Source organism: Alnus glutinosa, chromosome 7 (assembly GCF_958979055.1).
Source record: "Alnus glutinosa chromosome 7, dhAlnGlut1.1, whole genome shotgun sequence".
Taxonomy (NCBI): Eukaryota; Viridiplantae; Streptophyta; class Magnoliopsida; order Fagales; family Betulaceae; genus Alnus; species Alnus glutinosa.
This window is the reverse complement of record NC_084892.1, coordinates 12,771,550-12,796,769: the sequence shown is the minus strand read 5'-3', so window position 1 is coordinate 12,796,769 and position 25,220 is coordinate 12,771,550. Positions and strand designations below refer to the sequence as shown.

The 25,220-nt window shown below is 37.6% G+C and overlaps 1 protein-coding gene across 1 annotated transcript; it reads left to right on the top strand.

Moving 5' to 3' along the window:
• Positions 1-20,759: 20,759 nt before the first annotated feature.
• On the top strand, positions 20,760-21,747 carry LOC133874175 (3'-5' exonuclease-like). Its single transcript, XM_062312026.1, has one exon. It carries the CDS (start codon positions 20,856-20,858, stop codon positions 21,489-21,491), a length of 636 nt encoding a protein of 211 aa, XP_062168010.1. The 5' UTR covers positions 20,760-20,855; the 3' UTR covers positions 21,492-21,747.
• Positions 21,748-25,220: the final 3,473 nt, after the last annotated feature.

Sequence of the window (25,220 nt, the reverse complement as noted above, 5' to 3'; positions counted from 1 at the left end):
GCTGGTGGCTGCTTCAGATGAAGATCAACTGGCATGGTAGCAGACTCTGGCGGGTGGAGTGCACACTCCGGCGCATGAGTATCTAAAGACGAAGCAGTTGATAGTGGATTGAAGGGGAGCGAGCAGGGAATCCGATGGTGTGGAGCGTATGGTGGAGAGGCCATTTGGAGTTAATAGATCTAAGTTGAAAAACATAAGATTGAAGAACTTCAAAATACCGGTGTTTTCCCGACCAAGGACGGGCGCACAAGTCCAGTCCAGCTATATAGACACACAAAGACAATATAAAACCAACAACAAAAGGACAACACACTTCGGCCGTTATGTTTTCGGCGGCATCGGCGCGTGTACTCCATGCGCCAGCTCTGTACGACCGTTCTTCGGTTGTGGACGTCGCAGACAGCAAAAAACCACCATCAGTAGCGGCAGGGGAAAGCTGTGGGGGAGGAGGAGCCTTCACGTGTTGATGAGTGTGAAACACCCACTCGCGCGTGCAGGACACGCTCCGTGGCGGGGAGAGTCGGACGATGATCGGGTGGTGTTGGTGGAGGTGGAATGCGACGTACTTCACTGCTGAGAGGCACGTGACACACCGAAAGAGGAGCTGGCTTGTAGATCTAAGTTTGAAAACTTGGATCCAAAGCCCTTCCCAATTCCGTCGGTGGATCCATTTCCATTTCTTGTCTCTTCAATAAACCCTAGTTTTTAATTTGATAGATTTAAGACCTTAGTTTCATTCTAAATTCGAGACTCCCGTAAGTTTTTCCGTCAAACAAATAACAGAAATGATTGTGAAAACAATTATGTACATTATATATATATATATATATATATATATAAAAAAAATATGATGAAGGGGCTATGGGAGATCATCGGCGCTTCCAATGCTCCATTTATTTTTTTTTTGTTTTTTTTTCCGAATTTATAGGGATTTCATTTCTTAATGAAAAAACTTAAGGTAATTTTTTTTTTTATTTTTTATTTTTGCTGGCATTGGGGGACAATGACAATTTATTTTATAGTTTAGAAGGGGAAATTGTCTCAATTAAAATATGAGAGGAACATTATCAATTAGGTGGTAGTTTGAGAAAAATTTCCTCAAATAACATTTATTTTATTTTATTAAAAAAAACATTTATTTTATTTATTAGGCCACGATCAAATCTTTGGAAATGACTCCTAAATTTTATTGAAGTGTATAAAAAGTGTGTGCTATTTTGATTGTTATTATTTGCACTCTATGCATTAGTAAAATCAAGAATTGGTGAATTTTCTAAATATTCAAATCAAGAAAAAAAAAAAATTGGAATCATGAATGGATCTTGTATGATTTGCAAACATCTAAACTTACTATATCCGGAAACAATTTAAATACTGCTTGCTCAAAATTGAACCCGAATATGGAATATGTAATTTCCATTCCATTTCATTTTAATTTTCTATCCATCCCTTATTCAACTCAAACCCAAATCCAATACACAAAAAATAAAAAATAAAATCTTACAAAAATAAAATAAAAACATAGAAATGTTACACTTAGAAAGAGAATTACAAAGAGAGATTTACACACCGACATGAAAATGGAAAAAAAAAAAAATGGAAAACTTCACTTAATTCTACTGAACTTTCATCACTTATGTATTTATCCCACAAAGTTAAAAACTTTTAATTTAATGTATCTATCTTTTAATTTTTTGCAATATCATCATTCTTGTTGGCGTTTGGGGTTAAATCAGACTAGTCAAATGGTGAAATGATCCTTATTCTATAAACTTTATAAAATTACAAAATTATCCTTAAATTACAATTAATTTTGTGGGAACTTCACTTAACTCCTTTTAAACTTTCATCAATTTTGTAATCACCTCCAAAACTTAAAAAAATCTCAATTTAGTGTATCTAACTTAAAATAATTTGCAATATCATTCCTTTCATTAAGGTGGGGTTAAATCAGAAGGTAAATGGGTGAAATTATCCATACACCTCTGTAAAATTAATAAAATTACATTACTTAAATAATTTTTTTTTAAAAAAAAAACGACCACACCATGCATGGGTTTGGTGGCGACCCATAGCGTGTCACAATGTGAACATGACCCACATTGGGTCACATTGTGACCCAACAGAAACATGGGTCACAAAGTGGGTTGGTGACGCACCAGACCCAATGTGGTATTTTTTTTTTTTTTGACATGGGTATTTTGAGAATTTTCAAAGCTTCCATTAAGATTTAACATAAAATATTAATGGAAGAGTGACATTGCAAATATTTTAAAGTTGAATAAACTAAATTGAGAGTTTTTTAAGTTTGGGGAGTGATTGGAAAAGCGATGAAACTTCAGGGGATTAAGTGAAGTTTCCCCCTTTTTTTTTCTTTTTCCAAAATATCGAGGTATTTTGGAAATTTCAACATCATCCATTATTCATTTTATAGAAAATCTTAACGGATGAGTGGCATTGCCAAAAAAATGAAAGTTTGATACACTAAATTGAGAGTTTTTGAATTTTAAGAGTAATTACAAAAGTGATGGAAGTTCAGGGAGTTACGTAAAGATTTCTCTTTTTTCTTTTTTTCTTTTTTTCTTTTTTAAAAAAGAAAAAACTAAAAGATATATATATATATATATATATATATATATATATATATATATATATATATATTGAATTGTTTAGTTCGCTGAATAGACTCTTGGAATTAGGGGTATACATGCGGGCGGTTATTAACCGCCCGCATCCGCATACTCTTTATATATAATATAGATTTTATATATTTCTTATATTTATTAAATTCACCAAAATAACTATGTTTTGGTGTTTAATACCAAAATGTTGATGTTTTGGATTAGGTATAGGTTATGTTTATATTAAGTTGGTTGGGTATGTTGCTTTCTCGTGTAATATTTGGACAAAAAGATAAAGGCAATGTGAAATCAATATAGTTTCAAAATCTTACGGCTTAAAAAAAAGTTAAAACAAGCCAAAAACAATAAAAATCAGCATAAATTATTTTCAAAATGGTTTAAAATAAGCTTTAATAGAGACTCAAAGAATGTCTAAAAGGCTCGTTACCTAATATGCGGATAGCGAATAATAACCGTAATAACCATGCATATGCGATTAGTAAAAATATAATGCAAATATGAATGCAAATATCTAAAAGTGATATATGTATAACGCATCCGCATGTACATCCCTACTTGGAATGGAATAGCTATTCCTTTGGAATAACCATTCTTTTGTTTGGTAGCACACTATTCTAAGGACTAACTAATCACATAAGAATAACTATTTCTTTACGAAAATGAATATTTATTCCTTTAAAAAATGGAGAGGAATAGCTATTCCTTGAGGAATGCAATGGATTTCTTCAAAATTCATTATTTTTTTTTTTTCTGTAAACTTAAATATAAATTAAAAAAAGAAACCTAGAACAAATTCTTTGGTGGCTGGCCATTGAACCACCCTCAAATAGGGGCCCTATAGTTGGTGCAACCACCCTCTCCTTTGTACCTTCCACCAACTCCGTCAGAGTCTGACTGTCCCCATCTTATCCATCCACTAAGTCTGGTCGTATGATCCAAAACATCATAAGAATGTCCTTTGTCATTGTTGTAATGCTTCCAAAGCTCACGAAGATTACAGACTTCAATGGTTGAGCATTAAGCCACGCCGTACAGCTTCTGTCCACTTCAAAGAGGTTATTCAAAGACTGAGACTGCAACATTATCATTTAATTTGGATCCAAGTTTTACTTTCAAGAGTGCATGGAGGGGTCCAATGGTATAAATTTTGCGACACCGTCATTAAGTGTGTATATGGGAGATCATAAGCGCTTCTAATGTTCCGTTTGTTTGGGCAAAAAATATTTTTTGAAAAATATTCTCTATTTTTCGGTGTTTGGTGTAACTGAAAATGATGGTCAACATAAATCATTTTTAGTTTGACCGTAAATGCCTCTTTAATTTTAGAAAATAATTTACGGTTTTCAAACCGTGAAAAATTGAATTGACTTCTAAAAATAAAGTGTGCGCATAGGTGTCAACAAAAATTAAAACACAGCGAAAAGTAAATGACACACAGATTTTTGTTGACGAAATGGAAACTCAGTTAAGAGAAAAACCACTCCGGGGCAGCCAAATCCAGGAATTCCACTATTCAGAAGACATAGCTAGATACAAGACAGTAACACTCACATGTACCAATGCAGTGGTCGTACCTTGATCTCTGACGTGTAACCCAACACGAACGTTTCCCAACCAGGTTCACCTACCTGAAGGGGTCTTCAATGGAACTCCTTACCTTAGAGCTGACCTCTAAGATAGACTTCGGTTTACAGCACAGCACACTTGTAGAACGGCTTCAGAGGAAATATCACGTCTCTGAGCAAGTGAGGAATTCACACCGAATTCTTGCAGTTCACAGTGCCCAGGGGCCTCTATTTATAGGTTGGGGGCTCAAATGAGCGTCAGGCAAAATATACCTAGGCACCGTCCGGACGGTGGACATGGGCCGTCCGAACGGACAATTGTGCAAATAGACTTTCCGAAATTCCCGCTGAGAAATCTTTCCTGTTTAAGGATATCGTCCGAACGGGATGGCACATCGTCCGGATGGTCTCACGTCCGCTGCAAGTAATTTCCTTATAAGGCTCTCGAGCATCCGGACCATGGGGGATGGGCTTCCAGACGGCTATTCTTCAACACGCAATTTCCATATCAGTAATGCGCGCGTCCGGACCATGATGGCAGTCGTCCGGACGGTTGAAGTCGAATTGGCAATTTCCTTCTTTGATGCACACGCGTCCGGACCACGGTTGTCAGACGTCCGGATAGTCATATTTGAATTGCGATTCTTGCCTTACGGAGACGCGCGTCCGGACGGGATACCACATCGTCCAGACGGTTGATTGATCTTCCCTTTCTTGGAACTTGGAAGGAAATCAGAAACTGATCGAGTACTGGGAGGCGTCCAGACATGCTACTGAAACGTCCGGTCGGATGCAAGCTGGCATAGAAATTTCTCGATACAGTATGGGGTTCGGACGGAATAAACACTTCGTCCGGACGGATGATGCTGGTCTATCTAGCGTCCGGACGGGATGACATGTCATCCGGACGGATGGATCAGTGGGCAGATAGGCGTCCGGACGGGATGGCTCGATCGTCCGGACGGTTGACAGGGAACTTGAATTTCTTCTGACTTTGCAGATTCTGAATAGTGGAACCCCTGTTTACAGCATCTTTACACTTAAGTGATTTTGTCCAAACACAGAATGAGGCCAAAATACTAACAAACTCCCCCTTTGGCCATTCTGGGACAAAAATCACTTGACCGGTTTGGAAATACATTCCCGGTCCAAAATAAAAATTACTCCCTAAATGTCTCTTCCGCTAACATCTTAATATCTTCAAATTTAGGAATCAACATTTGAAGTTTGACAGATTTTACAATTTTTGTGCCTTCATATGTTGTTTCCAAAATTTGCTATGCTGCCTTGGCTGATTCGCAATTTGAAATTTTAGCGAATTCAGATGGAGAAAGCGCTTGGCATAGAGCATGGAGGGCTTTATCATTTGAAAGACGAGCGTTCTTTTGAGGGACTAGTTCAGGTGTTGCATCCTCTGGTTTAGTCCAACCAGTTTCAACAATACCCCAACAGTCAATAGATTTCAAAAAGAAACGCATACGTGCCTTCCAATAGCCATAGTTCGTACCATCAAAGGCAGAAACAAAATTAAGAGTTTGAGACATATCAAAATATAGAAGTCAAATAAATAACACTCAAGAAATTAATCTTCTCAGAGTATATCAAGCTTTGATACCAATTGAAAAATTGAATTAACTTCTAAAAATAAAGTGTGTGCATAAGTTTCAACGAAAATTAAAACATAGCGGAAAGTGAATGACACACAGATTTTTGTTGACGAAGTGGAAACTCAGTTAAGAGAAAAACCAATCCGGGGCAGCCAAACCCAAGAATTCCACTATTCAGAAGACATAGCTAGATACAAGACAGTAACACTCACATGTACCTATGTAGTGGTCGTACCTTGATCTCTGACGTGTAACCCAACACGAACGCTTCCCAACCAGGTTCACCTACCTGAAGGGGTCTTCAATGGAACTCCTTACCTTAGAGCCGACCTCTAAGATAGACTTCGGTTTACAGCACAATACACTTGTAGAACGGCTTCAGAGGAAATATCACGTCTCTGAGCAAGTGAGGAATTCACACCGAATTCTTGCAGTTCACAGTGCCCAGGGGCCTCTATTTATAGGCTGGGGGCTCAAATAAGTGTCAGGCAAAATATACCTAGGCACCGTCCGGACGGTGGACATGGGCCGTCCGGATGGACAACTGTGCGAACAGATTTTTCAAAATTCCCACGGAGAAATCTTTCCTGTTTAAGGACATCGTCCGGACGGGATGGCACATTGTTTGGACAGTCGCAAGTCCGCTGCAAGTAATTTCCTTATAAGGCTCTCGAGCGTCCGGACCATAGGGAATGGGCGTCCGGACGGCTATTCTTCAACACGCAATTTCCATATCAGTAATGCGCGCATCCGGACCATAATGGCAGTCATCCGGACGGTTGAAGTCGAATCAGCAATTTCCTTCTTTGATGCACGCGCGTCCGGACCACGGCTGTCAGACTTCCGGACGGTCATATTTGAATTGCGATTCTTGCCTTACTGAGACGCGCGTCCGGACGGGATACCACATCGTTCGGACAGTTGATTGATCTTCCCTTTCTTGGAACTTGGAAGGAAATCAGAAACTGATCGAGTATTGGGAGGCGTCTGGACATGCTGCTGAAACGTCCAGACGGATGCAAGCTGGCATAGAAACTTCTCGATACAGTATGGGGTCCTGACGGAATAAACACTTCGTCCGAACGGATGATGCTGGTCTGTCTAGCTTCCGGACGGAATGACACGTCGTCTGGACGGATGGTTCAGTGGACAGATAGGCATCCAGACAGGATGGCTCGATCATCTGGACGGCTGACAGGGAACTTGAATTTCTTCTGACTTTGCAGACTCTGAATAATGGAACCCCTGTTTACAGCATCTTTACACTTAAGTGATTTTGTCCAAACACAGAATGAGGCCAAAATACTAACAAACCGTAAACTCTTCATTCTTGCACGAATGTTTGTGGGAATCCGTCATTGCTGAGCATTGGAGTTTGTTGGTAGCCAAAATCTACTACTGAAGGTCCCCGAATTTTGGTATTCAATTGTCGGAATTCAGTAACACTAGCTGGATTCTGGAGACTGTTGCCGAAATCCGGCAATCGCCTCCAGAATTCGGCAAGCTAAATTCCTGCAAAACATGCCTGAATCTGGCAATTTGTGCCGGAATCTGATGACGGCAGCCAGATTCCGGCTGACTAGATTCTGGCAAAACTAGCTAGAATTTTGCTAACACGACCGGAATCTTGCAGTACTATGTGAGATTCCGGTCAATTTGGCTGAAATCTGACCATTTGTGTAGGAATCTGGCGAGTCTGGCCACTGTTGCCAAACCGGCAAACCAGATTCCAACCAAACCAGTACGACCGAAATCCGGCCGTATTGTGCCAAATTCCGGTCAGTTTAGCTGGAATCTAGTCATTTTTATTAGAATCGGCCACTTTTGCTAGAATCCGACTAACCTAGATTTCAGTGAAACTGGTCGGAATTTGGCTAGTAAGGCTAGAATCCGACTAATTTCTCCAGAATCCGGCCATACTAGGCCAGATTCTAGTCAGTTTCGCCTGAATCTCGTCACCGGTAGTTTTTTGCCATCGGTGATTTGTGCGTAAGAGCCAAACGCTAGAAAATATTTTCAGGGAAATCATTTTTTCTGAAAAAAGATTTCATTGAAAATATTTTACGACAAAACAAACGGAGCATAAGTCTTCAAACGTGTTGACAATAAGTGCACGAGCTCTGGGGGATTGTCTGTTCTCATTAACAATGTGTTGGAGATTCAGGTTTGCCAGGTTGCTAATGCTGTAGAAACTTGGTAGATCTCGGCACTGGAGAAAAGTTTTCATGCCTAGCACGCGCAAGAAGGACTGCTTTGACCTGATGCTCTTGACCAGGCCGATGGCACCAGTAGTGGTCAACTTAAGATCAACCACAAGGGAATTCTAGGTTTTTCTTTTTCTTATATATATATATTGGATATTTTAATAATTTTAATGTCATCTTAATGAGAGCATATATTGTTGAAACAGTTTTCAGTACGGTACGAACTGCAAGTTCTTTGATGTTTTTCACGCTCATACGATCACTGCAAAACAATTAAAACTAAGGAACCCTTCTGGGGGTCTCGCTCTGATGCCTAAATTAACTTATGAGATAAAAGTATGCTCTATTCATAAAATATTATGTCTGTCATTTATACCTGAGATATGAGCCTATTTGTAAGCAAAGAGGTAGAGTCAAACCACAATTAGGTTTACTATTCCCACTTAAACAAGGAGTGCCTGAAGTTTGATTTGTTCTGGGAGCCCTATCCACATTCAACTGGGAGTTGGACTGTTTACCAGATTCTTCAAAGAGTCCTTATTGGACCCCTGGATTGAGACTACTACCCCATTTCGACTTATAGTAGTATTATTCCCAACATATATATTGTTACCAAACTAAAGAACCTTCTCCTATTCTCCTACTCTTCAAAAGATTCCGTGGAGTAGGGATGTATATGAATCGAGCTGAGCCAAGCTTTGCATGTTTGAATTCAGTTCGACAAATTTTAAGTGTGTTTGAGCTCGATGAAATTTTCAAAACTTATGTTCGAGCTCGGCTCATTTCCTTTTCAAGTGGTTCGAATTCGATAAGTATTTATTAAATAAACGAGCTCGAGCTCTCTCTTTTTTTTTTTTGACACCTTCTTATTTTTTTACAAGCAATTCAAGGCTAGATAAACGTAAACACAAACTAAATTCATTCTAATATCAAATTCCATAACTCTTTTGATTTGAGTTTGATATTGAAACCTTATAGCAAATTTCAATGATCCTTAAACATTTTTTACAAACTAATCTCAAGATTCTCAACATTCATAATGTTACAACTTACAACTCATTCTTCATAATGTTAACAACAAATTCCAACTAACAACTCATTCTCAAGAATTCCAACAAAAAATAAACAAAAGAGAAGTTATCAAGCTTCAAGCTAATAATATAACATATACAAAATAACATGAACTACAATACACAAGCATTCAAAAAAATAAGGAATAATTACCTTTTTCCCCCATCAACTACCAGCCATTGTCAACATGCCCCCATGAACTGACACCTCGACCAAAAGAGTGCATCCAACTACCAACTTTACACACTTTGCCCCCTTCCGTCAGTTTAATTCGTAAAAAGACATAAATGCCCTCAACTTTTTTAAACATATTAATTTTAATATTTTTTTTTATTAATTACTGTTGGAGGGCATTTTGGTCTTTAAACCAAAATTAACGCCCAAAAATGGAAATTCCGTCCAAGTTAACGGAATTCCTTGACGGAATGGGGCAAAGTGTGTAAAGTTGGTAGTTGGATGCTCTCTTTTGGTTGATGTGTCAATTCATGGGGGCATGTTGACAATGGCTGGTAGTTGATGGGGGGAAAAGGTAATTACCCCAAAAAATAAGTCCAGCTGCTTAGCTTACAAACAAAAATTAGTTTAAATATATGGCAGGCTATATAGCAAATCCCCATGTATGGATAGTCCTCATCTCAAGAATTCCAACAAAAAATAATCAAAATATAAAAATGAGTGCCAAATATTATATATTTGGACCCCTTAATTTGCATGTGCTAAACCTTTAGCTTTGTTATTTTCTGATTTTTTTTTTTTTGTTAGTTTTGGTGTTGTAGTGTTTTGTAGGTCATTGAGAGAAAATAATGATTTTTATGTGGAATTGCAAAGAAACGGGAAAACAAGTACATTTTGATTTGTTGGCTTGAGCACATCTCTGCCAAGACACTCGAGCGAATTTCAAAAGAAAAGAAAAATAAAAAGGAAGAAGCTATTTTGTAGAAGACCAAAAAGAAATGAAAGAAGAAGAAGAAATTTTTTTTGAAGAAAGCCAACGTGCATGGTAACAAATAAAAGAAAAGAAGAAAAGAAAAGTGGGAAAAGAAAAAGAGGGAAGTGAGGGTAGAGGCGTCATTTTTTGTCTTTTGTTTCTAACCATAGCAGCACTATATAAAAATGGAGCTTTTCTTTTGTAAAAAGGGGAGAGTGCGTGTGGAGAGGTGCAATCATGCAGCCTTCAACCGAGAGTCTTCTTCTTTGTATGTTTTCTTTTGTTCTTTGTAAGATTCTTAGTTTTTAATAAAGTTTAGCATGTTATTTTTAGTCATGAGAGGCTAAAACTTCAACTAAGGTTGAAGATGAAGTCTCGTCATTTATTAGATTTTGTATTTTCATGTTTTGTTCGTATGATCAAAATGTATTTTCATTTCAATTCAATTAAAGGATTAAAACTCTTTTAATTGATTGTTTCGATTAATATATGAAAAATTGAAATGACTTCTAAAAGTAAAGTGTGTGCATAAGTGTCAACAAAAATTAAAGCACAGCGGAAAGTAAATGACACAGATGTTTTTGTTGACGAAGTAGAAACTCAATTAAGAGAAAAACTACTCCGGGACAGCCAAACCCAGGAATTCCACTATTCAGAAGACAAAGCTAGATACAAGATAGTAACACTCACATGTACCGATGCAGTGGTCGTACCTTGATCTCTGACATGTAACCCAACACGAACGCTTCCCAACCAAGTTCACCTACCTGAAGGGGTCTTCAATGGAACCCTTACCTTAGAGCCGACCTCTAAGATAGACTTTGGTTTGCAGCACAAGACACTTGAAAAACGGCTTCAGAGGAGATATCACGTCTCTGAGCTCTAATGGAATTCACACCGAATTCTTGCAGCTCTAAGTGCCCAAGGACCCCTATTTATAGGCTGGGGGTCAGAATGGGCGTCAGACAAAATTTACCTGGGAGCCGTCCAGACAGTGGACCATGGCCTTCCGGATGGACAACTGTGCGACAGGATTTTCTGAAATTTTCGCGGAGAAATCTTTCCTGTATAAGAACATCGTCTGGATGGGATGGCTCGATCGTCCGGACGGACGCACGTCCGCTGCAGCGCGTCCGGAACATGGGGCAGGAGCGTTCGGACGGCTAAACTTCAACACGCAATTTCCATATTTGATACGCGTGATTCCGGACCATGAGGGGGAGACGTCCGGACGGTTGAAGTCGAATCTGCAGTTTCCATATACGATGCACCAGCGTCCGGACCATAGCTGTCAGATGTCCGAACGGTTCATTTTGAACTGTGATTCTTGCCTTACGAAGATCATATTTGATACGCATGCGTCCGGACCATGAGGGGGAGACGTCCGGACGGTTGAAGTCGAATCTGCAGTTTCCATATACGATGCACCAGCGTCTGGACCACAGCTGTCAGATGTCCGGACGGTTCATTTTGAACTGTGATTCTTGCCTTACGAAGATACACGTCCGGACAGGATACCACATCTTCTGAATGGTTGATTGATCTTCCCTTTCTTGAACTTGGAAAGATTCAGTGAACCGTTCGAGAACTGATAGGCGTCCGGACGTGCTGCTGAAATGTCCGGATGGAGCAAGTTTGCACAGAAGCTTCTCGATACGATGTAGGTGTCCGGACGGAAGAAGCACGTCGTCCGGACAGATGATGCTTGTCTGTCTGATGTCCGGACAGAATGACACGTCGTCCGGATGGATGGAACAGTAGACAGATGGGCGTCCGGACGGGATGACACATTGTCCGGACGGCTGACAGGGAACTTTGAAATTCTTCTGACTTCACTCTGAAAAAGTGGAATCCCTGTTTGCCGCATCATTACACAAAAGTGATTTTGTCCAAACACAGAATAAGACCAAAATACTAACAATATATATGCAAATATTGGATACTCAATGTGTTTCATCCAACAGATATATTGAATCTTTTGATTTAATTTGGATATCCATTGTGATTTGTTAATCAAACAGATACATTGGATGGTTTTGGATTAAATTGGATATTCATTGTGATTTGTAGAAATGATGGATTCATTGAATATTTCAATAGGTAATTTTATGAAAATTAAAACATGCATAGGATTTTATTGCAATTCGCACATATGAACAAACATGAGAATATGTGCTTTGATTTGGCGAGGTAGATTCTGAAAACCTTATTGCTTTTTATTTTAATTTATTTTATTCATTTTTCTTTAGTTCATTATTTTAAAACCCCAAAAATTGGAACTAGATTAATATAGAAATTAATTTTTACAACGCAATTCCCTGTGGATTCGACCTCGTACTTGCACATACATTATATTACATACGATTCGTGCGCTTGCAAGTATTTTAAAACTCACAACAGATAACTTGTCATCTTGCCAAGCTTCAAGCTAACAATATAAATATATAAAATATCAAAATAACATAAATTACACTACACCAGTAGGCAAAAAAAAATACGTTCAACTGCCAAGCTTACAAAATTAACAAGAATAAGTTTAAATACATGGCAGCCTATACAACAAATCCCCAAAGAGGCAAGGATGGATAGACCCCATCTCAAGAATGCCAACAAAAAAGAAAACATAAAACAAGTTGATTAACTTCTTCACCTGTTTATTACAAGAAAAATTGCAAAAATTAATAAGAATCATAATTAGAAAAACTTAAGCATGCAAATTTACATAGTCAGTGTATACATGACTATGAAATACTTCATAATCAACTTACCATAAGCATACCAAATACCAACAAAAACTGAACACCAAATACAACTTTTCAAGTCTTCAAACATACCAAATATCTGTATAAAATAACCAAACAAAGCAGTGGATAAGTTAGTTTCACTCAAGACAGAATTAAAAAAGAAATCAATCATAAATTAGAATTTGATCTCATTAACTATAACAAAAAAAATACTCCACAATCCAGCATTGTTCCCAACTCCCTAAGTAACTGAGGCAACTCAATCTCCACCAAAGATGGTTCATCCTTCTACAAAAAAACAAAGAACATTAGTTACTTTTTATTTAAGGGAGAAGCAAAAACAACATATACCTCTAAAAATTATAATACTCACGTTAGATGATTTTTTAAGTCCATGTAGTGCTTGAACCTAATCAGAGCCACACAACAGCATTTCCATAGTTTCAGTAGCTAAAGATGCATGATATGGATCAATAACTCTCCCACCAGTACTAAATGTTGATTTCGAAGCCACCGTAGTGATAGGAATTGCAAGTATGTCCTATGTCATCTTATATAAAATGCGGTACTTAAGTTGATTGGATTTTCACCATTCCCAAGCATCAAATTTCAAATCAGCACCCTCATCACAAATATAAACATCTTTTTCCAAATATACTTCCAAATCAGATTTCACAGGTTGAAAGGTATTAACACTTCTTACAAAAAGATTGAAACAAATCCGTTCCACTTGTAGGGCTCCTCCGAATAACACTGGCTGAACTATCACTTGAAGTTGAAGAAGATTCACAAAACTTTTCCTGTCCGGCCACGTTGTGGGCCACCAAATAAGTTTTGGTCATCAACATACTCACCATACAACTCATTTAAAACCCTATGGACCCTCTCAATATTTCTAGTGGCTTCAGGCTCTTGATAAATTTTAGGAAAACAAAATTGTACAAGTTTCATCTTAAAACTTGAATCCAAAACAACACCAACAGCCATAAGTAGATTGCATTCTCCCCAATACTTCTCAAACTTCAAATTCATTTTTTTGTGTCATTGTTCTTATATAACCATTTCCATCCCTATAGTTCTTACCCAACACATCTTTTATTCTCCAAACCTCAAGAAGAAATAAATTTGCAATTGGATAATTACTCCCTGATATTATCTTTGTCATCTCATTAAAAACCTCTAAAACATGACAAACATTCTTAACTTTCACTCAATCTTTAGCAGTTGGTACCCAACGAAAACTTTGATCCATATCTTCATACCTAGGGAACACTTTCTTAAACTCTAATGCAGCAGACAACATCATATAAGTGCTATTCCACTTAGTGGGAATATCTAAAATAAGTTTCTTTGAGGACAACTGTAACTACTTTGCAATTTCACCAAACTGCTTCAACCTCCCATTCGATGTAACTAAATACTTTATACCATCCCTAACACAATCCACAATATCTCCAATTTGACTAATCCCATCTTGCATCAACAAATTTGTTATATGAGCATAACAACGTACATGAAAGATTTGTCCCCCAACAGATAATATATTTTTCACAGCAAAATCATCTTTTAAAATTCAAATAGTTGCATCATTGTTTCTTGCATTGTCTACTGTTATTGTACACACCTTATTCTCAATTCCCCAGTTAATGAAACTCTTTTGAAGAGTATCAGCAATAATAACACCACTATGTGGGGGTGGGACGTTACAAAAGTTCAAGACACGTTTTTGTAAATGCTACTAAGAATCAACAAAATGACATGTAACTACCGTATAAGAAACTCTCTGACCTGAAGACCACATGTCAGATGTTATGTTTACTTTGTTAACATTTCTCAACAAATTTTTTAGCTTCTTTTTCTCTATTTCATAGGTAGATCTACAATCATTTTTTGTAGTTGCACAAGATATCTTTTGCCAATAAGGAGTGTTTAGCTCTCATAAACTTGTTAAACAAAACATGTTCCATTTGCATAAAAGGATATTCGTGGTAAAGTATTATATGAGTAGTAAGTTCTCTTACCTTCTTATGATCATAAGAAAAATTTGAACTGATGTTCACACTGCCACCATCAGAATCAAATGTAAGCACATTCTGCTTCTTGTTAGCTGCTATGTGTGGAATACAACTATTCAAGTGCCTATGAAACTGAGTTATAGCACCCGAAGTAGGAATGCCAATGATGTATTTACAGTGAATGCATTGAACTTTCTTAAGACTAGATTGCACTACTTCCTTAAAGTCCTTCCAAATTGGATAATTCTTTTTTCTCGACTTCCTCTCATAAGCATGCTTTTGAGGATCATCCTCTTGGACCTCCTCAACCACAAGATCACCTTCCCCATTAGGGACAACATTTCCACCAGGACCACCACCATCATCATCTGATGTGATATTCATTAGATTTAGGTTCACATCAAGTGAACCTTTGCTTGAATCGTCTCCAATGGCTATCAGCTCATCCATGGACAGTTTTTTAGTAACTGACTACCTACATTAGAATAATAAACACAAACATATACAAAGCATTACATAAAAAAGATTGAATAATAAATCAAACTTAAATATTTAAATAGCATCGTACTACAAATTAAATGATAAATGATAAACAACACCAGATTGTCTCATTTTTCTTGATTTTCTCAGAAACCAAACAAAGAGACGGAGAGTTGAAAGAAAAAAAAAAAAAAAAATCATTGTATATATACCATTTACCAAAGAACCCAAACACTTTTCTCATCTTACATCAAACAAGGAAAAAACTTTCTTAAAATATGCATTCCTCATAACCTAAACAAAGAGCAAGACTTTTGCGGTATTAGAGAAATCAAATCACACATTTTTTAGTTTTTAACTCAAACTGATTTTTTTTTTAGAAAAAAATATATATTCTCTGTCTTTGTTTTCTAAAAATAAAATTGTGGATAAATGAGAAAAAATGATTTTTTTTTTTTTTCTTTCTCAGTTTTCATAGGACCCAAAACTTAGGGCAAGAGCAATGTCGAGAAAGAGTAACAGAAGATGAAAAGATAAGAAGATAGGCTAAGAGGATGAAGGAGAAATAAAGATTCACCAAACAATTCATAATGCCTATGAGATTTTTGGAGAAAGGACTCAAAACTCAAAGTTCTTTCTAAAAGAGAGTAACCGAGTAACAAAAACAAAATGAAATATTTTATACAAAACATATCTGCCCATAAGATGATGAAGTGTGTGATTTGTGCGGGTGAGCCCAATACAGGTTGTCGTCGTCATGCTCAAGATTTAACTGCCAAATCGTAGAGGTAAAGCTTCGAGATCTAATCGTATAGAGTGAAGATGAGATAGGCTGAGAGAGGGGTTGAGATTCTTGAGAAAAAGTTGCTGCCAGTGAGGGTTAGAGACGTTTGTGAGAGAGAGGAATATCAATCTCATTGAATGTAGGGTGTAGGTAGTTGAGAGCATTAACTATTGAGTCTGTCAATGTGAGAAACCGAGGAGTCAAGAAGACGAGTTGTGTGAGCAGTGAGACTAAAGAGTAAAGAGTTTACTTGAATTAAGTCTCGAAGAGTCTAAGACTCTAAGCGTGAAAAAAAAAAAAAAAACTCAAAAGCATCGTTTATTTGGCTGTTGGATCTTCATCAATGTGATCCAAGCCATACGATGCTTTTCGAATTTTGATAGTGAGTCTGTCGAGGTCTATTGGAATTTGGAGTCTTGGTCCTTGGAGAAACCAAAGAGGCTAATGAGTAACGACAACTAAAAGTCTAAAACTAATAGAATTATAGAACCAAAGAGGCTAACGACAATGGGTTTAAGACTAATAGTCTTGTAGTTGTATAAGATTCTAACTTTTAAATATATACTTATTATTTTTACATTACTAATTTACTATATAAATTAACGCGTACACACACACACACACACACACACACATACACACACACATATAAATCACTACTAAGACCAAACCTATCCAGATGAGCTAAGAGACTATGAAATTCTGACGAAATGAAATAGAAGATCTATTGCGCAAAGGCATAATTCGTAAAAGCAAGTCTCCTTGGTCATGCTCAGCTTTCTATGTTCAGAAGAATGCTAAACTAGAAAGAGGAGTCATAAGATTAGTTATCAATTATAAGCCCCTTAACAAAGTCTTGGAATGGATTAGGTATCCAATCCTAAACAATAGAGACCTAATCAATAGGTTAAGTGGGTCTGTTATCTTTTCTAAGTTTGACATGAAAAGCGGATTTTGGTAAATCCAAATTCATGAGATGGATAAGTACAAGATAGCTTTTGTCACACCCTTTGGGCAATATGAATGGAATGTAATACCCTTCGATCTTAAGAATGCCCTAAGCGAGTTCCAAAATATCATGAATGAATTCTTAGCCCCTTAAGTAAATACTCCGTAGTTTATATAGATGATGTTCTCATCTTCTCCAAGTCCATTGAAGAACACTGAAAACATTTGAATTCGTTTCTAGAAGTTATCAAGGTTAATGGTTAGACAAACGGATAGGACACAGTGTATGATCTAGGACACTTAGTTGATTAACAGAGATAAAGTGTGGTAGAGAGATGAAAACAGTAAAAGTTTAAGTCTAATAAACAGAAACTTGTAAGATGAACAGATTCTTCAGATCTAACTCATCTGTGAGCTCTAGGTCCCCAATGGCTAGGATTCTAGAGATTGTTAAGGAAGAACAAGTTGAGTACCAATTTGATGATTCCCTCATCGACTTTGATGATTGGAACATCCCTAAGGTTCCTAGTAAAGAAATTTACAGGAAAAAATGGTTAATGACATCGTTCATGCAAGAAGAGTTAGAATAAGATGAACTTCATGTACTCAAGATATAGATTGTATTTTCAAACATTGTGTAATCTCTTTTTAAGTGTGTATGTACAACAACTTTTTTTTACAGGATGTGATTATCTAAAATTTTCTAATTTATTAAAAGGCTCAAACTTGAGTGTTAAAGTAGAGTTGATGGATTTAGGATTATGAAAAATTGTTTGATGTGATAGAAAATAGAGAATTCTCAAATTATATGAGGCGAAAACAACTGGAGATAAATTGACAGGTTGGATTTTAAAGATCGAGGTTCAATGTGTTCTTTATAGGGGTTGTATGGGGAGCATATATAAAACACTTGTTATTTGATTGTACGTGGGTTTAGCAAGACTTTGGCTTGTCTTGATGAGGAAAGACATATTGTCTAGTGTCTAGCTAGCCCTCCTTATTCTTTCTATGGCACAAATAATTTAGAAATAAGTCTTACCCATCCAAGTCAGGTATGGTATCCAAAATATGATTCAAACTAATTAATTGTTTATAAACTCATTTGATTAGATTGTTTCAAGGTTTTGGTTCTTGCAGATAAACATGTATAATAGTTAAATTTTATCATTTTCCTCTTTTTCTTGTAAGGTTTGCAATTTGCCAAATGGACTACTTTGCTGACTGAAATTTCAATGTACATTCATATTAACTTGAAAAAGAATCATGCTTTGCATTAACCTAATGCATAAAAGTCTAGAAAAAGTCGATCCACTCTGTTCCACCAATCATGCAGTTCTCAAATTACATTCGGCGCGTACATAACAGCCAACATACAGATCTGAGACCCTTGATGTACATGAAACAATAATCAATAGCACGGAGCTCGTGCTGCGACCTTGGCATCTTATCAATACCCACAAAAAGAAACACAATACAATTTTAAACAGCCAACATGCCAATAAATATACCATTGCAAATTCTATCAGACCAATAAAATTTACTACATATTTTTAAAAGTAGACGTTCCTTGTTCATCTTCACCATGAGGCAAATGTAGACATTGCTTGTTATAAGAAATGAATGTACTCTTCTTGAGCTGGCTTCTCAATAGTCAACACTCAACACGTTCTGTTGCTGAGAATTTGTAGGTGCACCTATACCATAAATTCACTTCAACCAGAGATGCAATTAGAAATAGATAATAACTATATATTAAAGACATGATGCCAAGCATGCCAAAGTCGGAAAAAAATTAAAACGTCAGTTTCAAAATCTAATTTATTTTAGTTTTATACACCTCATTCAATTTTTTGATATTACAAGAGGAAATTGGAAGCGAAAAATTTGATAACAAACTAAAGTAAAACCCACAGGTGGGAAAAAAAAAATCCACATGAACAAATTGCACTCATAAAGCACTTAGAATAATCTCACTCTTAACTTTTCCAGTTTGCCCATTCTCTCAATAATCGCCTGCAAGTTAAAGCAAAAATAAGCAATATGGCCAAATTCTTAAAGTCATATTATTGGCATCTTATAAAAGACCAAAGTTAGTTGCTTCTAAGTTATAAACAAAACAAAAAAAAATCACAATAACCAGGAATCCAATGATAACTATGTGACCAACAGACCAAGGTTGGTGCCATAGTTGTCCTCTCCATATTAAAGGCAAAAAGAAAGACACGAGGGATATTGGAGAAAAACAAGAAGTGGAGCTACCCAGATGGCACAATAAACCATATATTACTATCAATAAATGGGAGATGGAAAGCCAAACAAGCATTCACACCCAAATTACAGAGAATCAGAGAGAGATAGGAAGAGGGTGAGAAATTGGTTTTCCTTTCTGCTTCATTCCAAAGGACACGGAGAGGGTTTTTTGAATGTGTCGATGCCGTTGAAGAATGGGGCCTCAACATCTCACCAAGCCAAAACCCAAATTCAAAATACACGTAATATCACGTTGGTCGGCAGTTTTCAGTCATTCAAATAGTGTTTAGAATTCCTTCCTAAAAAACCCATAAAATAAACTCACAAAAACTAATGGGTAACACAACAAGGCTTAATAATAATAAAAAAAATCATTCATCCCCAAATTACAGAGGAAATTTCTTTACTTCAGATGCTTTACGCGTTTTCGTGGTCGCCGGAGATAGGGTTGTTGTGCCACCGGTGCTTGGTGGTTGGGTCGGCGCTTCTGCCCGTGGGCGGAGGTCGGTGGGGGGAGAGGGAAGATGTAGATGGAGGGAGAGATTTGGGGATTTCAAATCAATCCATTAAAACAAAACAGAGCTACAATTTCATATCAAAATATAAGGGTAAAAAAAACTAAAAATATATCTACTACATAAAACTCAACACAAAAGATTAGGTTTTGGAGGGCACCCATTTACAGAAACCCCATAAACAAGTCCAAATCCATTCACCCACATAAGAAAAAAAAAATCACAAATTCAACAAATACATGGTGCAGAATGAGAACCCATCCACAAAATGACCACAAAAAGCATAACTTTGAAGCAAACCCACATGCAAACACCCTACAAGTAAACCAAAATCGAAATACCCACCTACACAAACCTCAAAAAATAAACAAAAAAGCACCAAGGAGAGCAAGAAAGAGCAGGAAGAAAGAGCTTACCTTTCTGGGTCACACCAAAACCAAAAGCCTCAAAACCCTAGATCACCATCAAGGAAAAGGACGAGCCTGAGAGGGAGAGAGAGGGAAGATGGAGGTTAGGTCAGCGTGGTCGGCGATGGGCGGCGTTGGGAAGGGGGAGAGGGAAGATGGAGATGGAGTGATGCATTTTTGGGTGAAAACCAGATCTGAGGTTGCCGGAGGTTGGGCGGCGTGGTCACCGGTGCTCGGAGGTTGGGTTTTGATGGTCGCCGGTGGGTGGCTTTCGGCCGGAGGTGGGAGGGAGAGGGAAGATGGAGGAGCGCGGGAGAGGAGATGAGGAGGGGAAAAAAAATTTTGGGAAATGAAAAATGTTCAAACTGATAAATGTTGCATCAGTTTTTTGTTTTTTATTTTTTTTAAAAAAATCAAATAAAAAAAATAATAAAGCTGCCACGTAGGACGAGGGTTGGACAAGGGTCGGACGAGGGTCTAACCCTCGTCTTCCGTATAGACGTGCTCTTTGGTGAAATATATATATTTTTATTTATTTATTATTTTTTCGTTTGGTGGAGCATAATGCGATTATTGGGGGTTTGCTTGCAATTCTGTAGCATTTCTAGTAATTTCATTTTTCACATGTAATAACAAAAATCGCTTTTCCCTTTTCTCTTACAGTCGCACCCTCGCTGTGTGCAAACCCATTCACCATGTCGACGATCAGCATTTTCGATCACGAGCTCCCCGACGACACCCACAACCGCTACGACGTGTCGTTCTACTCGGATCAGATCCATACTCTCGTCACGCAAACCCCTTCCATGGTTGATGCTTGGCTCTCCGAAATCTACCAGATCCAACGGAGCCTCCCCCGCCAAATCGTCGGCCTCGACGTTGAGTGGCGCCCCAACTTCAGAGCAAACTTCGAGAATCCCGTCGCCACTTTGCAACTCTGCGTTGACAGTCGCTGCCTCATCTTCCAAATAATGCACGCCCCTTTCATTCCCACCTCTCTTGTCGACTTTCTGGGCGATGCCAGTTTCACCTTTGTGGGGGTCGGCATAGAGAGTGACGCCGAGAAGCTATTGGAAGATTATGGTCTGCGAGTGGCCAATGCAGTTGATCTTCAGCGTCTGGCTGCGGAGGAGTTGGGGGTGAGGGAGCTGAGAAATGCTGGGTTGAAGACCTTGGTCATGGAGGTGCTCGGAAAGGAGGTTCAGAAGCCGAAAAGAATTACAATGAGTAGGTGGGACAATCAGTGGCTTACTCATGCTCAGGTGCAGTACGCTTGCCTTGATTCTTTTCTGTCTTCTGAGATTGGGAAGTGTTTAAACGCAGCAAACTAGGGTACTTTTGGGATGTGGGTTTGGGTGGATTTCATGGATGAAAAGGTTTTGGGATGGTTTTGTATGTGTGAATGTTAGTGTGGTCTTTCTTTTGTGGGTTTCATGAATATGGAATATGGAACTTAGATGGTGGGCTTTGGATTAGTACGGCAGCACTATATGTTCCATTTCTTTTTCTTTCTAGGGATTAAAATGTTTGGTAACCTTTCTTTGTCCTTAGAAGGCCGAATTACGTTTAGAGTTTTGATTTGTTTGACTACGATTGCATTTTCTGTTGCATCTGAAATGATTTACACACAGCATGATGATGCTGTTGTTCAATTCTGTGAATTTGTTGTTTGATGATGAGTCGATGACAATTGGCCCCTTGCATTTTTTTTTTTACTTTTTTCTGGAGCTCCCAGAAAATGAAATGGGCGTGGTGGAGTTTGATACACACACATACAGACATGCATAAAATATATTGTATATGATTTATATGTTGTTGAATTCTGTGAATTTATTTCATGCTGATGACAACTGGCCCTTGATATTTTTCTTTTCGCACTTAAGAATCTTCTAGGATATTTGTATGGGCGTGCATTGGTTGGTGCTCATCCTCATTAGCCGTGCCAATGGTGCAAGAGGTGAATGTGGTCTTTTTGTATGGATTTGTAGTTGTGTGAATGTAGTGTTGTTGTATAGAGTTGTTGCATAGCAACTACGGTGATCACGGTTTGGATGTGGATGAAGAAGAGTGGTGATGGTACCATGGCACATAGCATAACAATAGTGGCAGTGACAAGCGGGGGCATTTCTGATGTTGGTAGAGAAAGGATTGTGATAGCTTGGTGGTTGATGTGTTTTTCATGAATTTGGGCTTAGTTATGCTTTGTATATCACAAATTCACAATGTTGGTAGGGACAAGGTTATAGCAGCACTTGCTGTGCAACTTTTAGTATGAGCTTCTATTCTGAGCTGTTACAGTATAAAGTTTTAGTAAGTTATTGCAGTGCCCAACAACCATTTATTCTGAGCTAAGAATGTGCTTACTATGTGGGACTATTATGGATGTTCAACCCTACAACAGAAATCAGTCCTCTAGTTAATATAAACAAGTTGGTTGGGAAATTCCATTAACCAAAGGACTGAAGAGTCTCTTTTTGGTAGATTCAATCAGTTTGATGTTTTTCAGAGTCACTAATCAAATGGCCTCGATGTCATTGAGCCTGTTTTCATGGTTTGACCTTTTAAAATGTGTTACTATTTGTTTGTTTGTATAGGAATTTGGTTATTATAGTGGGCACTGCAGGCATTCAGTCAAACAAACAAATTAGTGTACATTATTGCATATCAAGAGCCATCGTTTGAGCTAGCTTCTTGGATTGAAATGAAGTTTCATTGCTTGTCTATACCTGTGGTAAGATTTTTGGGAAGCCTAGGAATTTAATCATTGAGGCTGATATGCATAATCTGGCCAATACTAGATGCCGAGATTTGAAGGTGATTTGGAGAAGAGATAGGTCAAATGATGAATATCTGAAATTAAAACAAAAATCAGAGTTCTCTTATTGTGTAATGTAGATGAAAGCATTAAACAATGATAATAATCATGTTGAGGTTTGCAAATACTTTTTATGGTAAATTGCGGGTGTAATTTTTATTTTTGGGCGTTAGGCTCTTAACCAGGAATGGCGTTTCCCCCTTCTTTTTTTTTTTGGTGAATATGTAGGTATTTTTAGCTGTTATTACTAGTATAAAGATAACTGGGAAGAGATTCATTCTTTATTAACTTATTAATCTATGATTATGATAGCATCTTTACCATTGGATTTTGAGCTCTAAGTACCATTGTTTGTACCAAAGGCATAGAAAATATAATAAGAGAAAATCAATTAAATAAGAACATCATGGAGCAATAGAGGCTGATTAATACCACCACATGGTTAATTTATGTTCACGAGCAAAGATATTCAACCAATTTAAGTAATGGGAAATCAAGTCATGATTCATGTGTTATTGGTCATTTTGGTTTTAAGACCCTACTTTTTAATTTGATAGATTTAAGACCTTAGTTCTGTTTCATTCTAAATTCAAGACTTCCATAAGTTTTTCCGTCAAACAAATAACAGAAATGATTGTGAAAACAATTATGTACATTAGATAAAAAAAATATAAAATATGATGAAGGGGCTATGGTTGGGGTTAGTCCAGCCCAACCAGGATAGTAGTTGTGGATGGTTGGGTCGTCTCCCAACCACCCTTTGACTGAGGCGGTCCTGAGATCCAACCTAACCACCTTAGCTGGTGGGTTGGCTCGAGCCACTTCTCTAATAGTGGGGGAGGCTTGCGGTCACCCCCTTTGTTAGGGGAGCTCACGGCCATTCCCTCTATTAGTGGGACTCGCGGCTGCCTGGTCAAAGTATGGATAGGAACTAGCCACCAATGGCCACTGTCGTGGCAGGGTTGGGTGACCCCAGCCATAATCCCCCTCCCTTTTTTGGTTTTTCCTTTTCTTTTTTTAAGAGTTTTTTATTTGATGGGTGTAATTATGTTTTCATAACTATTTTTGTTGTCTATTTCGCAAAAGGAGTGATGGTGTCTCAAATTTACCATGGGCCCAAACTGAGGTCTCCAATTTATCAAATTAAAAACTGTGATCTTAGATTTTTTCTTTACTTTTTTTTATTTTTTATTTTTTTTAAGAGGCCGAATTATGTTTAGAGTTTTGACTTCTTTGACTATGATTGCATTTTCTGTTGCATCTGAAATGGTGTACACTTGGCATGATGATGCTGTTGTTGAATTCTGTGAATTTATTGTTCGATGATGACTGGCCCTTTGCATTTTTTTTTACACTTAAGAATCTCCTAGGATATATGAATGGACTGCAAACCAGAGGAAGCTGGAGCTCCCAGAAAATGAAATGGGCGCGGTGGAGTTTGTATATGGTTTATATGTTATTGTTGAATTCTGTGAATTCATTGTTTGATGATGACAACTGGCCCTTGATATTTTTCTTTTCGCACTTCAGAATCTTCTAGGATATATATGTGTTGTCTTGTATTGCCCTTTTTTTTTTTTTTTTTTTTTTTTTTTTTTTTTTTTTCACATCAGGATTCAGATTGAGAAATTTGAAGGACTTTTTAAATCTGCTGTTTTTAACCATTGGTTGGGGGAGATATAATTAATTGATATAGTGAGTTGTACTGTTATCTGTGGATGGGCGTGCATTGGTTGGTGCTCATCCTCATTAGCCGTGCCAATGGTGCAAGAGGTGAATGTGGTCTTTCTGTTTGGAGTTGTAGTTGCGTGAATGTAGTCTTGCTGTATGGAGTTGTTGCGTAGCAACTAGGGTGATCATGGTTTGGATGTGGATGAAGAAGAGTGGTGATGGTACCATGGCACATAGAATAACAATAGTGGCAGTGACAAGCGGGGGACAGTTCTGATGTTTTGGTAGAGAAAGGATTGTGATAGCGTTGGTTGGTGGTTGATGTGGTTTCATGAATTTGGACTTGGTCATGCTTTATATATCACAAATCCAAAATGTTGGTAGGGACAGGGTTATAGCAGCACTTTTTTTGCAACTTTTAGTATAAACTTCTATTCTGAGCTATCACAGTGTAAACTTGTAGTAAGTTATTGCAGTGCCCAACAACCATTTTTTCTATTATGGCTGTTCAACCCTACGACATAAATCAGTCCTCTAGTTAATATAAACAAGTTGGTTGGGAAATTCCATTAAC